Consider the following 17,359-nt stretch of genomic DNA (forward strand, 5'->3'; position numbering starts at 1 on the left):
TGAAAAATCTCTATCCCATCCACACACTACTCCTTTCCCCTGCCGAGTGAGTCACGCCTACCCCGAAAGGGAAATGGCTTAATGGTATAATAATAAAAAAAATAATAAGCAGAAGCCAATTTTGGTGATTCGCAATAATTAATTGTTTGAATTTCACAGTTTTTATATGCAATATGAAAGAAATGTATGCCTTATTGTTATTATTAAAAAATATCTGCGCTTTGCGAATTATTCAATTAATTTTTATAAACAAATATGTACACAGTTTTCGAATGTCACAAGCAATAGGCTCCATTTTTTTGCAGAATTGACCAAAAATGTTTGGTTAATAATACCGTGCTGTCACTTTTCTCCAATTAACATGAGTTGGTAACTATTCAAGCAATGTTTATAAACAAAATCACATATTTAAAATTATTTCATGAATAGTGTTATTTCTTGCGGAAACCGCTGAATATGTATCGCTAGGGACTCCTCGCTTTAATTTTATTCAAATTGATAAAAAATATTAATTTTTAAATCAATTTTCATAAACAAACGTACATTTTGGTTTCTTTTGCAGACATAAGCTCTTTTTTTCTTGACGTAAGTTAGAAATGTCTTACCAGTGACTTCTTGTTGCCTTGTTTGTCCAATTCACAGGAACTGTTCATTATTTAAACAATATTTATTAAAAAATGCACAATTAAACCATTTTTTCATCAAAAGTATTAATTTCCTTTGCGGAATCAACAATAAATAAAAAAAAGATTGCTTCAATAAGGCACAGTTCTGCTTAATTGAACAAGCAAAAAGGAGTCATTGGTAAGACATTTCGAACTTACTCCAAAACAAAATAGGCCTATTTTTGCATAAGTGCCCAAAATGTACATTTGCTAATAAAAATTGTTTAAATAATTAACGCTTTTTTTACGTTGGCAAAGCATCATAGCATGAGTAGTTAGAAATGCATCTTAAGTTGATTTCGCAGAGAAAATGGGGCCAATTCTTGAAAAAATGGTCAAAATTTGAATTTATTTATGAAAACTGTTTAAAAAGTTAACATTTTTCATCAATTCCAACAAAATTATAGCTATGAGTCACATTTTTAGTATTTTCGTAAAAAATTGGCCCTGTTCGTGGAATAATGTTAAGAATGTGAATTTTTTTGCGATTATTGCTTAAATAATTATCAGTTGTTGCTAATTTGAAAAAAAAAACAGCAAAGAGCTATAAAGATATTTTTGTTCGATTCTGCAAAAGAATGGAGCCTATTCATTGTGACATACAAAGACTGTATAATTTGTTTATAAAAATTGTTTAAATAATTGCTTAATAGAGGATCATTACGCTGGCCTCACCACACACACAAATTTAACTTTTTTAGGCCAAATATTTAGTGCAGAATTCGTTCGAATTTGTACAACCAAAATGAGAATTTGTGCATCACTGGAAACACCTGATTTATCAGAAATGAAAAATAAAACACTAGCGGAACAAGCGAAAAACGATTCATTTGTGCCAACATTATACAAAAATAATTGTATATAGGCACATTCCTTTCCCTGCCAAACAGCAGACATTTTTAAATAATCACAATTAGGCATAAATTTCTCTCATATTCTATATAAATCTGTGAATTTCAAACAATGAATCATTGTCAATTGCAGAAAATGAGTTTGGTGCATTAATTTATTTAAAACATTGTAAATAATTTTCTTTTCTTACATTAGCCTACTAAAAACTATTGCTAGATAGTAAATACCCAGTTGAAAAAGTTATATATAGTTTATATATAGTGGATAAGACAATGATATTTTTCATTTGTTTTATGAAAATTTCGATGAAAAATATCAGTGTTTTGTCCAATATATATCATTTATGTATAACTTTTTCACTTTTGTACACTGACTCAAGCTATTCTTAAGTCAATTTTCAGATTTAAAGAGAAAGTTATCTGACAAGTTAGGATAAAAATATTGTTTATTTTGTTGTTAAATAAAAATGTTTGGCTTGGCCAAATCGAACTTTCCGCACCGGCTCAATAAACCCGAAAGCCGTACAGTCATTTAAAACCAAAAACGTCAACATCTATTGTTAATTGGGTCGTAGAAAAACTTTTGCCCGAGTAAAAATGCTTCGACTTGAGTTCGACTTGGTTATGTCTTGAGTTCGTCTCCACGACATCGATGCCTGGCTGCGTCTCAAAACTGAGTCGAGACATAGGCCTTCGTCTTACTTTTATGGCCACGACAGGTCAAACGGCGTTTACTTGTCTTAAGAAGAGCCTTGGCTTGGCTAAGACGCCGTTTACTTGACTTAAGACGAGCCTTGTCTTGGCTGAGATTATCGAACCTTTTTTGGCTCATAAATGAGATTAAAATTGATGAATGAAAAATTTGTAATTATCAAATTAGTTATTTTTAATTTCAAAATTCAGAATCGGCGAGTCTTAACGAGAATAACCCTTAAAAATTTTCTTCAAAAAAATAAAAATTGTAACTTTCTAGAAGGATCTCCTAAGCTGTTAGAAATGCGTAAAAACAAACATCATTTTCGGTATCATCGTCAAACAAGTATACTACAAATAACAATCCATAAATAAGTTGATTTAATAGGTATATTGTATAAAAATATACAAGATTGTTTAAGCATTAACAAAGATTAACTTTTATGACTGTTAGAAATAACCTTTTTTTATGGCAGGTATACACTCGAAGTTATAAACTGCACCTGTTGAAGTCATAAAAATACGACTCAAGAGATAAATTTATGTCTTCAAGACATAAAAACTTGTCTCCAAGATATAAATTGAAGTCTGGCTCCGTCTCAAAACTGAGAAATGCTCAAGTCGACCTTTTCGACTTCAGCATGTCTTGATTGGGGGCAATTCAAGTCGAACTCAAGTCAAAAAATTTTTATTCGGGTGTCCACAAAAAGTGCTTTTGGCTACATCGTGCGTCATCATAAGGATTTCCGGCGTGGTCTACGAAACCCTCAAATTTACATTATTAATTTTATGTAAATATTGAATTAGCTATTCGATTACTAAAAGGATACACACAAACTTAAATACCCGAAATCAATAATATTCCACGCTTTTTGCTCACACCAAATTTATACAAAATTGAATAATAAACATTGTTTCTTCTTCTTTTTTTACTAGGATATGACAAAAAATTGACTTCCGAAAATAAGATTCATGTTTCTGTTCCCAAACCTAAATTACGGTAGAATAATTTCTGTTAAATTACTTTGAGTTTCTATGGGTTCTACCCAAAAAGTGCCAAAAAACTAAAATTAACATTTTTTGGCAAAATTAACACGTGCGATCTTTGTTTTTCTCTTTTTTGCCATACAATATTTTAATTTGACCAGAGAACTATTTCAAATTATTTTCTAAATAATTTTAAATTGTTTGAATACATTTGATCACCTTCTTATTTAGTGAAAGGTACTTTTTATGTTGAACCGGGCAATAAGTCATTGATATGAAGATTAATCTTTGTGTCAAAATTTACCAATTGTTTTATCAATTAATAATTATTTACTTCTAAATTTTTCTTAATGAGAGGTAGAAACCTCTAGATTTAATTTTGTTAACTTCACTTCTTATTACTAAATATGTACGTCATTCAGATATTAATATTAATACCCCTTTTTGTAACAATTTCTACAACATTTCTATAATTGGATAATGTTTTTACCAAAAAATGTTGCTCTTCACAGCCAGAAATTATTGCAATTATTACAGAAAAATATTTAAAATTCATTCGGAACAAACTTATTTAAACAAATACGAATTGGTTACAAAAAATATAAACAAATTAAACATAACTAGATTTTACAACCTCTTTTCAAGAAATATTTACAAGTGAATAATAATTAATTGTTTATACATTGAGAAATTATGAATAAAACGTTTAAAAGGCATTTTTGGAGATTCCCAAACATACTCTAATAATCTCCCTCAAGCCATAAGTTTAATTCCAACAACGTGGACCTAAGTGTTTCGAAAACGATTTTTCGGTTCTTCGCAACACTTCTCAATATTAAGCGATTTAGCTTAAAATTAGAAAAATTATTCTTTTCCGGGAACCTAAAAATTAAGTGACAGACATTTCTATTAGAAAAAAATTCAACCATATGATTTTTTAATACCCACATTATAAATTTTTCAGAATTATGTTTATTATTATATAGAATTCACATTTCGAGAAGTATAATATTTCGAACAATGATATTTTGTAGATATTTATATATTATACGAATTTCTAACTTTCAGATATATTTTCATAATAAATAAAGCTTGGCGTTTGTAGTATTTTTCTGCATAATAGTGGAAAATTCTCATTGGCGCGTTGGGAGTTGGGAAAGTTATTTTACGAGAACGTCTCATTGGCCTCTTCCATATTTTTCTCATCTAAAGTTTGCTATCTCTAAAAATAAAACTCCATTGAGATTTGCTCGAATGGTCTCGTGCAGTTTTGATTTTTTAAAAACACTAGAATATTACGTGCGCGCACACGCGCACGCTCACTTTCTTACTAATTTTTATCATTTACTCAATTTTCTAAGAACAATTTATTTGTTAAAATTTTCTATACACTTATATTCTTGTTCACGTATTACGTAACGTTATTTTAAACCCTTTTACCTTCCCACACCCTGACTGCAGTTACGTAACATTTTTTTTGTATTAGTTTAAAAAACTTAATGGACGTTTTGTAAATAAAAATAGATTTTCAGAATGAAGTGCGGTATAGAAATACATTAAACAATATTTTGACGTAACACAACAACGATTGTTTTATATTTTTTCGTTACACACATTTCAAATTATTGTCAAGGAAAGAAGTATCAGCAGTTTTTTTTTTAGAATTATCTAAATTTTATAATTTTCATGAGACAATTAGGAAAGATTTTTTAATATTTCAGATATGTCAAAGAAAGAATGTACGAGATTAAAAAAATATATTTTATTTTACAGGATTTTATAAATTATTAGAAAAATTTTAGTCTCTTCAAGAGATATTTAGGGCTTTTATAATTTTAGAAATAATGATTAATATTCCATAAGTTTTTGGAAATGTTTCCAAGGTTTAAAATATTTTAAATCTATGCGCAAAGCCTCTTCAATTCCTAAAAATATTTTTGAATGTATCCAATTTTTCTTAAAATTTTTAAAAATCATTTGAAATGTAAAAGATTTTTGAATATCTCAGATTCGTCAACAAAAAATGTAGATAAAAAAAATGATATTTTACGGGATTTTACAAAATAATAGGGAAAGTTCGAGCCCTTTTAAAATAAATGTATTAATGCAATGCCTCCTAAATTCTTAAAAATAATTTTATCTGTCTTTATCTGTCTTTATTTCTTTACTTGAGAAATTTCGAAGTTATTTTAATTAAAGGCATGTGATACTTTACCATACAGGTTTTTAGTTTTCCACACATTTTGTTCACAATTTTTAATTTGGAAAAAACTTCAGAGTCCAGACGTTTGCGTTTTTAACGCCTGGCTTTCTTTTTGTTTAAAAACTTTCACATTAATCTGCATTTATAAAAATCTTCTTTATTCTCTTTTAATCATCTCTATATCTATAGAATTTTATGTTTTATTTTATTTTTTATTTATTAATCTTACCAAATTGAAAAATGTCGCTTTAATAATTTATCTCATTATCCTGAATTTTTTTAAAAAGTGCTAAAATATCTTATAAATTTAAATTGTTTTTTAATCGTTTCAAAACTTTTACATATCTCTTAAATCTACGAAAATTTGTTCTGAAATTATATATTATGGCATGATGTTACTTTAAAAACTTTGAAACCCTTTTTTTAATTTCATGAAATGATTTGAAACGTTTTGTAAACTTTTGTAATGATCTGTTAGAAATCATTATTAAAAAACTGTTTGAAATTTCCCATGAATCTAAACTATATATTTTTTCTTCACTTGACGCCCTAAAAAATTAAGTTTACCTAAATTTGAATTAAATCCTGGAAAATAGAAATAATTGTCTTAAGATCTTCCATATTTGTTTTAACAATTTTTAAATCTGAACAATTTCTAATTATCATTTCAAAATGAAATATTAACTGCTTAAAATTTTCCCTTGACTGTGATTAAACAAATTTAATATCACAATCTTTCCAAATTATTAAGACGCTTTTATTGTTCTAATTCTGGAAATAAGTTTATTCAATAATTTTATTGTACTTATCTCTTTGGAAAATAGAAAAAAAGATTACCCAGATATGTAGCACTCTACAATTTCTTCTAATATCACATTTATTTTTGCAAATTTGTTTCGTTACTAACTTTTGATACTAATTTCATAATTTCAGAAAAAAATCAAACGTATTTCCATACGATTTAAAAGATCAAACGCAAATACACATTTCAGTACATCAGCATCATTTGAAAAATTATGTAATTGAAATAATATAATTTCAAATATAACTTAACTTTTAATTTTCAAATTATATTAAATGTTCCATTATAGAACCTATAAGTCAATAATTAAATTATGTTACTTCAATTTCAGGAACTAAGTTTTAATCTTTATTTACTTTAATAATCAGAAAACGATAATTAGCTAATAATCAATTAACCATTTTACAAAAGGAGAACCATTAAAATATAATTGTGTCATAAAACCTTCAAATAACTTTAACTTTATATAATTTTTTAAATCAGAGCATTTATTTATACAAATTTTATTTAATCTTAAACCTTTAAACTAATTCCAGAAAATGTCACTTTTAGTAGAATCAGTTGATAATGAGTGAATAAGTTCACAAAATAAAAAACATGAAACAATTATTTTCATCGAAACATTCAAATAATGTTTACATTATATTCTCATTCAAGTTTGAAACTCCATTTCTTTACATTTAATTTATTAATAAGCTTTCTAACTAAGTTAAAAACAATTAAAATATATGTACATATCATGTAGAAAATTTATTTTAAATAATCATTTCACAATATCGGAAGCACCATAAAAAATTATAATGATTGTAATACAAATATTTAAAGGAAAAGAAGAAACTTATATTACAAAAGTAAAAGCTAATATTTAATTACATAATCTGAGAGGAGATAACATATTTATAATACGAAATAATAAATAATTTAAATCCAATCTTTATGTACTTTGATATTTTATTATTAAATTTTTATTTATATTATAATATTATTAAGCTTATTGATTTCACAATATATCTATTAATTTAATAATTTTTTACATTATTTAACAAAATTAAATTTTAAGACAGAATTGAAAAAATTATTCCTGTAACATTGAATAAACCAATTTAAAATTTATTAAAATTATACTTAATTTTAAATTTGTAAATAATTTTAAAATACGAAATATAAATATAATATTATTATAAAAATTATAAGCATGTACAACATAATATTATTAAGCTTTATAATTTGCAAATATATGAAGCATGAAAATTTTGTTATTGTAACTAAAACGTGAAAAGAAAAATTTTGTCAATCATTCAATTATGTAAAATTTAGAATTGATATAGCTCCAATATTAAATAGTTAATAAATTTTGATTAGATAACGTTAAAATAAAAATACGGTATTATTTAATTTTAATTGAAAAATTGAAGGAATTAACCCCCAAGCAGAGGTGTGAAAACCGTGCCGAAAGCTGAATGGCACCTGGGTGAGGTGTCCAGAACGGTGACTCTGGGATACCGGGCGACCTCTCAGAGTACGCAGCCTTATCCTTGCATGCGGGGCTCTACAAGGATGGACGAACCCCTTTCCTAGCTTCTCGTGGGAACAACAATGACAACACCAAACATAGTTGTAGTAAGTGCGGTTCAAAACAACAGAACGCGCAGGGCTCCCGACAATGGGTCGGCCCACAATGCCGACCAATCTAGAGGTGGGGGAGCTAATGAAAATGGATTCAATGCGATGGATCGGCGGGATCTCGCGACCTTTGGGTGGACGGAGCAACTGAATCACGACTTGCTAGAGTGCTGGGATGCGAGTGTGGCCCGTGAACGGGGTTACATGGTACGTCTGCATGCTCTATGGTGCGAGAAACACCCGGAGCTATCGCACTTTTCGCAGCAACGTCTGCGAAACCATGCTGAACTACTCCGTAAAGGGGGCTATGTAAGCGGAACGCCTACTCTACCACAGCTAGAATGAGCCGGCAACAGAGAAAGAGAGGCGACACTAAGACCAACCACGGGCAGGCATCCAATATATGAAGAGCGATGCTTTACGACCCGGAGAAACATCAACACCAAGGTTTCTCTCAAGCCTAAAGATCTGGCTGAAATGGATGACGAGCTTCGTGGACATTTTTTCGGAGAATCCGACCTCTGGGCTATCAATTATTGTGTGTATAATGCAGCGAGAGCTTTGGCCGATGCCAGCCGTAAAACAAAACCAACGGTTGATCATAAGATCAAAAAAAGAATGCATCAACTTGCCATAAAGATAGGCTGGGCCCCATGAAGATAGGCTCACGCGCGAACTCCGGACCCGTTATCACACACTTAACAAGTCAAAGCTGCTGACCATCAGGCAGCATATTGTTGAGAGAATACGGATACTATCTGACGCTAAGAGAAGTCTAGAGCGGAGGGAGAGGTGGGTCAGAGAAAACCAACAGTTTCTTTCTGACCCATTTCGACTCTTCCAAGACCCTCCAGTTACTGTCGAACGCCCACCCAAACTAGAGGAGGACGAAGTATTTTGGAGAGAAGTCTACGAAGTTCAGCATAGACTGGACGAAGACTCAGAAAATATAAATAGCTTCAAGGAGTTGTCTGTTGCTCTCATAACACCTGATAAAGAATGCACACCCATGACTACCGAGGAGGTGAAAAAAGTATTAAGAGGAATGAAGAACTATTCCGCAACGGGACCAGATTGTATCAAAACCTTCTGGTGGAAGAAGTTTTCTTCAACCCCTCAGATTTACTATCTCATCTGGAAAAAATCGTGTCACAACTAACAAGGTCACCTTTCAGCGAGGTGTCTTTCAGGGCGACACCATGAGCCCAATTCTCTTTTGCCTTACATTATTGCCACTATCTCTAGTACTTCGCCATTCCGACGGGTACTTGTGCGGCAAACCTGCAGAACGAAAGTACAAGGTCACTCATGTATTTTACATGGTCGATCTTAAGATCTATGCTAACAACAGAGAGCAACTGCATCTAGCTCTCGGGATTGTCGAACGATATACTAAGGAACTTGGAATGGAATTTGGGTTGGACAAATGCGCCAAGGTTAATTTGAAGCGAGGAAAACTAAATGGCATCCCTGAAGATCCTGAGCTCGTTGATAGAAGCGCCCGACACCTTTGCGCTAGAGAAACTTATACATACCTGGGCGTGCTACAGAGCCGCATTTAGGATGTGACATCTATAAAGGATACCCTCCGAAGCAGATACAAACGTCTCATCCGACAGATTTGGTCTTCCGAACTGTCGGCGAGGAACAAAGTATCTGCAACGAACATGCCTGCCGTCCCGGTACTAATCTATTCATTTGGAGTAGTTCCATGGACGAAGAACGAGCTCAGATCCCTTGATATCGGGACAAGAAAGGTTATGCTCATGAACAAAAGCATGCATCTTAAGTCTTCCGTTCCGCGACTGTGCATCTCACGCCGTCAAGGGGTTCGCGGAATATTGAGTCTTGAATGTCTTCACAACAGGATTGTTCTGGGTACAGCACATAGTGTTGCAAATGGAAGAGACCCTCTTCTTAAAATGGTCAGGAATCATGAAGAAGTGAGCAAAGGAGCGTTTCTGTACAAAGAACCGGAGGAGGCTGCTGAAACACTCGGACTTGACTTCCGTATTAGGGGTGAGCAAAATGCATCAAATCTTATCTATCTCAAATACTCACTCTTAAAAGCCCCGATTAAGAAAGCACAAGAGAAAAACTTTCGTGAACAGCTCCTCGATAAGAGGATAGCTGCAGGGCGTGCCATGCACACCCCGAGCATATAACTCACATACTATCCAGTTGTCCAACTCTCGCGGGAACGACCTACATTTAAAGGCACAATGCGGCACTAAGAGTGCTTTATTACCATCTCGGTCACTCTTACGGCATTAACCTTAATATCGCTCCTCTAAATGCTCCTAGGGAAATTGAGTCAATGGGAAGTGCCGCATATACTGGAAGTTTATATTCTCGACAATTGTTTCTGTTGCTCACTCGAGGCCTGACATGGTTCTTCTTGACTTCGAGAAGCGAACCATGTTCGTTATCGAATTTTCGGCACCAGCTGAAAGGAAAGAAAAAGGAGAAGGAAAAGAAAGAGAGGTATCGAGACCTTATAAGGGAGTTGCAACGATTGTACCCGGAATATTCTGTTAAACTAATCGTCCTTATCATCGGCGCTCTTGGTGTTGCCAAGATTTCACTTGCTAATGGCCTAAAAAGCATCCCTACGTGTCAACAATATGCTAAAACACTTGCGGGAAAAATGCAGAAGGCGGTTGTCCTTGGGTCGCTCCGTGTTCTTAGGGTGCACGAGCCTTTTGCTGGATCGTCGTATTGATTCCTTTACAGACTGTAACCACCTATCTCACGGTCGAAAGACGTGGTTGTGGCTGAAATTTTACAGCGATTTCGCTGGGAGCGGGTGCAATTTTCCAGATTAGCACCCGCTCCCGCTGAAATCCTGCGGTTGTCCTCATGACAAATTTTTAATTATATATAGTTATTTTTACCATTAAATCATTAATATAATTAGAACATGAAAATAAGAAATTTATTTAATTCTAATTTATTTTATGATAACTTTGTATTCAAATAACAATTTTTAAATAAAATTTGTCATTATAATTTACATCATACTATTATTAAACTTAATGAATTCACAATATATCAGTCAATTTAATGTTCTTTTATATTATTTGAAAAAATTAGTTTTTAACATAAACTTTAAATTATTATTCCTGTAACATTGAATAAACCACATTCTGGTGAAAAGTATCTTCAGTAATTTAATGAAACGATTGAAGAATTAAGAGAAGCAAATTTAAATATTAATACATAATAATAAATCATTAAAAATAACAGCTGTTATTGAAAGTGAAAATAAAGAGACAAAACGTAAATAATTATCGAAGGTAGATAAAAGCAGAAATCTAGTTTCTTATTTCGATTGATTTTATACGTTGAAGAAAGATGTCGCGAATCGCCATAAAATACGTGATTAACTTGACCATTGTAAGATTCAGCGCCCATGCGCTACTAATGGAGGTTACGAGTTTTTATGTATGGGATATCACAATTTTCAAACTTCATGAATATTTTTTATTCGTTATGAAAAGTTACTTATGAATTTTCGAAAAATTAGTAATTCCTCTTTAGCCTATTTAAAAAAAATTTCATAATATCTAATCCTATCTAGTCAAATGTTGCAAAGATATATCTTAGAAATTTTGCAATCATTGTTGATTTATATCTGAAATTAAAAATGTTGAAATTTGAATTTGTAAATAATCCTTTTCAATAAAAAAATTATAGAAAAACTTACGCGCATAAAAGTTTCAAATTATCTAAGGGACCATTGAAAAAATACCTGATACATTTTTCGGGAACTTTAACCCTCCCCCCTGCGGGATGCTTTTTCCAATGCACTTAACATGGATGATGATATTTTTAAAAACTCCCCCCTCCCCCTTAACATATCACGTATTTTGTGAGCGTACTCAAATGAATTATTATGAATATTATAGATATGGTATGTTAGTGTCTTGCTGGAAATTAATCTTTTTAAAAAAGAATTTTAATATAAAATAATCAAGTTTAGGCGATCACTTAAAATGTCTACAAATTTTAGTGTGCGCTAGTTCCCTTCGCTAGAAATTCTTTTTTTCGAACAAATAATCATTAACAGATTCTCGATTTTTATAATTTTAGGTTATGTTAGCGTTTTATATCATTTGATTTTTTTTGCATATTCAATCATTAAACTTTTTAGTTACTAGACATTCAAGGTTTATTTTATAATTCAGCAAATTTTTCTTGTTGCTAATTTATGATTTAGTTATTCTTTCTTTCGTTATTTTGTATTAGTCCCGGATATTCAAACTGTTCAAAATATAGTGATAAACAGCTAATTTTTTTAATATTCCCGCTTTACAATATAATGCTACTATATAATAAATATAATTATTATGTCTATATATGAAAAACAAGGAATATGATAAATCCTTAAATATTTTTTTATATTACAATGAAATAACCAACTCTTAAATGTGATATTTTTCAATCAATTAGACTTTGTAACAAAGCTACTATATTTTAACATTTGTATGTTTCCAAAATTTAAAAAATTACCTTACTCTCTTCTAAATATTCCCAGCAATTTTAAGAAATTTTTTTTGTTTTCTTGAAAAAATTCAAAATTATTTTTAGTTCTACTAAATATTTCTTGAATTTACCAGATTATTGTTTGTTTTTATTTTGTAATCTTACCATATTGAAACATTTTGCTTTAAAATCTTCTAAAATATTTTTAGAAATTTTCGAAAATCGTTAAGTTATCTTTAAAAATCTTTTTCAATTTTCTCTTATACTTCATTGTTCAAAAGAAAAAATTCTTTTAAACTTCCACACGAATATAAGGAAAATTCTTCTTGTTTTTAATTTTGTCAGACTTTCTAAGCCTTCTAATGTCTAAAAATTATTCAAGTTTTTTCTGCATTTTTTTATTTATTCTGCAAGATTTTAAAAATTGTCCTAAAATCTGTCAGCTTCTTCTTTGACCATCTTTGAAATTTTCTAAAATCTTTTAAAATAATTTCTTCAAATTAATTTTTCGAAATAAAAAGTTATATTAATTTTTCCCAGGAACCTGAAAAAGTATCTTTTATTTTTGTAAAATTTTACCAAGTTTAGAAAAAAAACTTTACAAGTTTTATGTATTTTTGAATCGTTTCAAAACTTTTGAATATCCCTCAAACTAACTCAATTTTTTTTCAAAATTATGTAATATGACAAAATTGCAAAATTTTGCTTGAAAATCTTTCAAACCCTTTTTAAAAATTTAAAAATCTCCCATGAATTTTAAAAACTTTTTTCAACTCCTGACATAATTCAGTTTACCTAAAAAATTGGTAAAACTTGAGAAATAAAAAAAATGGTCTCAACGTCTTCTATATACTTTTAACCCACATTTTAAAATGTTTAAAATTTAAAATTATTCTTTCTAAATAAAACTGAAACCATTTCTCCTTAGATGTTTTTTAATTATTAAAAAGCTTCTAACTTTTTTATTCGGGGTCTTCGGGCACTTTCATATCGGAGCGATAATTAATGGAAATGATTCGATAAAAAAAAAAGAAAAACACTATTAGAAAAATCAGCTGTCATTTTCACAATAATTATATAAATAAACTGTTTTCTCGATACATTTTAAAGAGTTTTTTAACGGCTCTACATGACAAAAGACAAATAACAGTAAAAACAACTAGAACAAAGTTACTACTAGCGCCGCCGCATGGTCGTTTTCAACACATGGGCCATTTTCAACTCTCGGTGACAGGAGGCTGATTTGAACAAACTTTGGAATATTTGAAAAATTTTGGATTAAGTGTTTTTCGTCGACAATCAGAATTTTCAATTTGAAAAAAAGAAAACATTAAAAAGAATAACAAATTTGAGCAATTCACGTTTTTCACAGGAATTCGTTTATTTTAAACAAATATCATTTGATTTCGAGAAAGATTTACAATTATGAATAAGGTTAGGTTTTTGTTTAAAAAGGATTTAATTTACAAGCTTGACCCATTTTCGATTGTGTCAGTATTTTACATCGAAAACTGAAATTTTCAAACACAAATTATTAGAATTTAACCCAGATTTCGAATATCTTGTAACATTTTTGGATTATGTTAGTGTTTTTTGGCGAAAATGGGTATTTTTACTTTAAAAATTCTATTTAAAGAAGCGAGTGTACAATACGGGAATACAGATATAGATTTACAATTTAGGAACAAGTGTTCATTATATTATGTTAGTGTTTTTTTATGAGAATGTATATTTTTCATTTAAATATCATAAATTTTGTAAGATTATCATTATTCTGGAGTCATCAGATTAGAAATTATTGTGCAACTTTTGGATTTGTTAGCGTATCATAACGGAAATCGGTTCAAAAATATTATTAACACCAATTATTAAGTTTAATTAATTGCCGAATCTGTTTCAAATCTTTCAGGTTCTACACTTGAAAATGATTTCTTATCTAAATTTTGTGCTTCGTTTTCCAAAAAAACTCCATTTCTTTTTTCCTTTTGAAAATAATAAAAAAATTTCAAAAAAACCACTTCCATAGTTTTTGCCAATTTTTTATTCAATTTGTACTTTTGCTAATTTTCCCCGTAACCAACAACTGATACGAAAAAATTATGCAGTAAAATTTTGCACGTCTGAAAAATTTTTGTATGAAAAATACCTTATACTCTTTTATGATACCGTACATCGTTCACGAGTGAAATTAAAAAAATATAATTTTAGGAAAACAAATTTGATTAGTCTCAAAAACGGTTTAGGCCGCATAAAACTGATACGATATCTTTCTTATATGAGCAGAAATAAAAAGATGCAGGTAATAGAAAAGTTGAGAGTTTCTATGAAACATTTTTTTATTAAATCTTTCTATATTTCTACCTAATCTTTTTATATAGGCACCCTATCAGCTTTACGCTAGCTGAAACAGTTATGAGGCTGGTAGCAGTTTTCTCTAAACCTTATATTTTCCACTCAGAATAAAAATTGCAAAACGCAAATCTGAATTTTTTTTTATAAAAACATAATTGGACGTAAGAGAAGTGAAATTGAATTTTTCTGGAAATGTAATTTTATTTGGAGAGAAACGAAGCTTCAGTCTCAACGCTTTTTGTCTAGTTGATTGACTACCGAGTGCTAATTTCCGTGGCACTGATTGGATTTCGCCTCGGCCCTACTCCCTGGAACTTTAAAACGAGACTAGTTTGTATCGTGGTAGAAACTCATATATGTAAGTGCTAGTTTCATTGAAATTTCATCAAGGACTCTAAATTTTACAGACTAAAATTTTCCATTTCACGAATTCAAACGTCTGATAAGATTTAAAAAGCAAAAGCGAGCTGTTTACCCGGGTAAAACAGTTTGGCATGCGACTGATCTAGAAAATATGTGCATAGAAATAAGAACACGATAAGTTTCTTATTAGCAGTCAAATTCTCAATACATTTTTCGAGGTGTCCTTTAGAAAAAAAAAGTATTTAATTTTAAATCAAGTAAAGTTTAATTTAAGGGCATCTGCATTATCAGCAGAGTATTTACTATCGATGAGTATAGATTTCACTCCACAATCTGTGGAAATATAAATCATAAACTATCGACCAAGTTAACTCTTTAAATCACAGAAAATAATAAACTTTATTTTTTAAAAAATGGAAAATAAATTTAAAAAATTTGTACAATATATTTTTCTAAAAAAAGAACTTCTATGCAGTTTATAAAGTGAACTCTATACTGATTAATAGTAAATACTCTGCTGAATTGGGAAAGCGTCCGACTGGCAATCGGAAGTTTTGTGGTTCCATTCCCAGTGTAGCGATGTTCGAACACCTCGTTTCAGAAAAATATAATTTTATAATCATGTTTAATATACCAATTTCCAAAAAAAAATGTTATCAGACTTTTTTTAAGCTTAGGGTGTTTTTTTCTTGTCTGAAAAAAGATTATACGTTTATAGTTCGGCACCGCAGTGCTATCGTCTCAACGCGGATACTTAATATATCATTAGTACAAAGTCTACGAAAGAAAAAACATTTTCCTATCTAACGGTTGGTACTTCATGGACAGGGTAGAAAAGAAGAAGTCGGCGCAAATGATTAATTACCTGTATTTTCCCCAATCCATGTAAGCTTGGTACAGGTAGCCCAGCAGAGCAAATTTGTCTTCTCGCTGTCTGATACTTTTTAGGGCACCTCTCCATTTGCGCACAGCAGCTTGTTGTTTGTGAGCTCGATATAATTTTAATCCCTGCTCCACCTGCAAGGAATAAACAGTTTTCACTTTTACCTTTTCAGAATAACTTTGGCATCTCTTTCTTTCATACAAAAAAAGGTGAGGGGGGCCGGGGTGAAATAAATATAAAGTTCAACTCGGATATAAAGCTTCCAGATATATCCCTTCCGAGAATTGACGACACGTCGCAGGTACGAGTAACAGGAAATGCGGGGAGTGTGCACTGTCCACTCAGGCGCGACCAAACGAAAGCGTTTTCATTCGAAGCGGCAATCTCTCGGATTTGTTCCCCACCACCCCAGCCCAAAACTGTCATGGTCTTTGAGTTTCACTGTAGTTATCATTTTCAGTAAAATATTTGCAATGTAAAGTGGCTTTTAAAATGTAAGTTGTTTTAAACATTCTGCGAACCTTTGTGTATTAATTTTATGAAAGAGAAAGTATTAAAAAAAATAATTGCGACAAAAAAATATGAAAATTATATTTTGTGCACATGTCTCATCTCGCTCCATGCTCTGGGGAATTTATTACAATGATTTAATAATTGTTGTTTGTTAATTGACATTAATAAAAATTGAAACACAAGAATATTCGAAAACTCTGAAAAAAACAAATTTTTCAAAGTTTTTTTCATAGGGTAACCAAGCTGCGAGTCCATTGATTTCAAATTATTTATACTTTCATATGATCCCATAATACGCTACTTTTTCGCGTGGTAGCGATTGCGCGAATATGACTTTTAGTGGCTATTGTCAGTTAGTTTATCTATTAATAAAGATTCAAAAATTTCTGCATCATAAATTTCGTACATCTAAATCTCATTCCAGATATTTGGGAGGTTAAAAAGTTGTAAAAAGATTTAAAAATAATTGGAAATTCGAGAATGTGTATTTCAAAACATTTAAAACAATACTTAGAGATTTTGAAAAAAGATTTAAACGCTTTTAAGAATTTTGATAGGTCTCATATAAATAATAAAATTTTTCTCCAGAAATGTTCAATTTTGCAAGATAACAAAAAAAATCGAGTAAGTTTAAGAGATGTTCATAAGTTTTGAAAAGATTAAAAAATTTTTAAATATTTATAAAAAATGTTACCAAATTGTAGATTTTTCAAAATTCCGAACAAAAAGCTTCAATAGCTTTTTTAAACTATTTTGAAAGAATTTGGAAGATTTTAAGGACAATTTTTTTTCTTTGCAGAATTTTAAAACAATTTTAGGAAAAACTCGACTAATTGAAAATATTGATTTCAAATTCTTTATGTCTTACGGTCCAATCGTAAATCGAGAAAATAAATATGAGTCAAAAAAACATGTTCTTCGAAACTCAGATATTTATTT

At 30.4% G+C, this 17,359-nt stretch overlaps 1 protein-coding gene across 2 annotated transcripts in view; it reads right to left on the bottom strand.

Moving 5' to 3' along the window:
- The window catches only part of LOC117177474 (43 kDa receptor-associated protein of the synapse homolog), a 157,965-nt gene that overhangs the window by 37,553 nt on the left and 103,053 nt on the right, over window positions 1–17,359 (bottom strand). For both annotated transcript variants that reach the window (XM_033368194.1, XM_033368195.1), the window contains exon 3: window positions 15,890–16,041. In XM_033368194.1, coding sequence (XP_033224085.1) covers window positions 15,890–16,041 — 152 coding nt within the window. The remainder of the gene's footprint in view (window positions 1–15,889; window positions 16,042–17,359) is intronic.

Source organism: Belonocnema kinseyi, chromosome 7 (assembly GCF_010883055.1).
Source record: "Belonocnema kinseyi isolate 2016_QV_RU_SX_M_011 chromosome 7, B_treatae_v1, whole genome shotgun sequence".
Classification (NCBI taxonomy): domain Eukaryota; kingdom Metazoa; phylum Arthropoda; class Insecta; order Hymenoptera; family Cynipidae; genus Belonocnema; species Belonocnema kinseyi.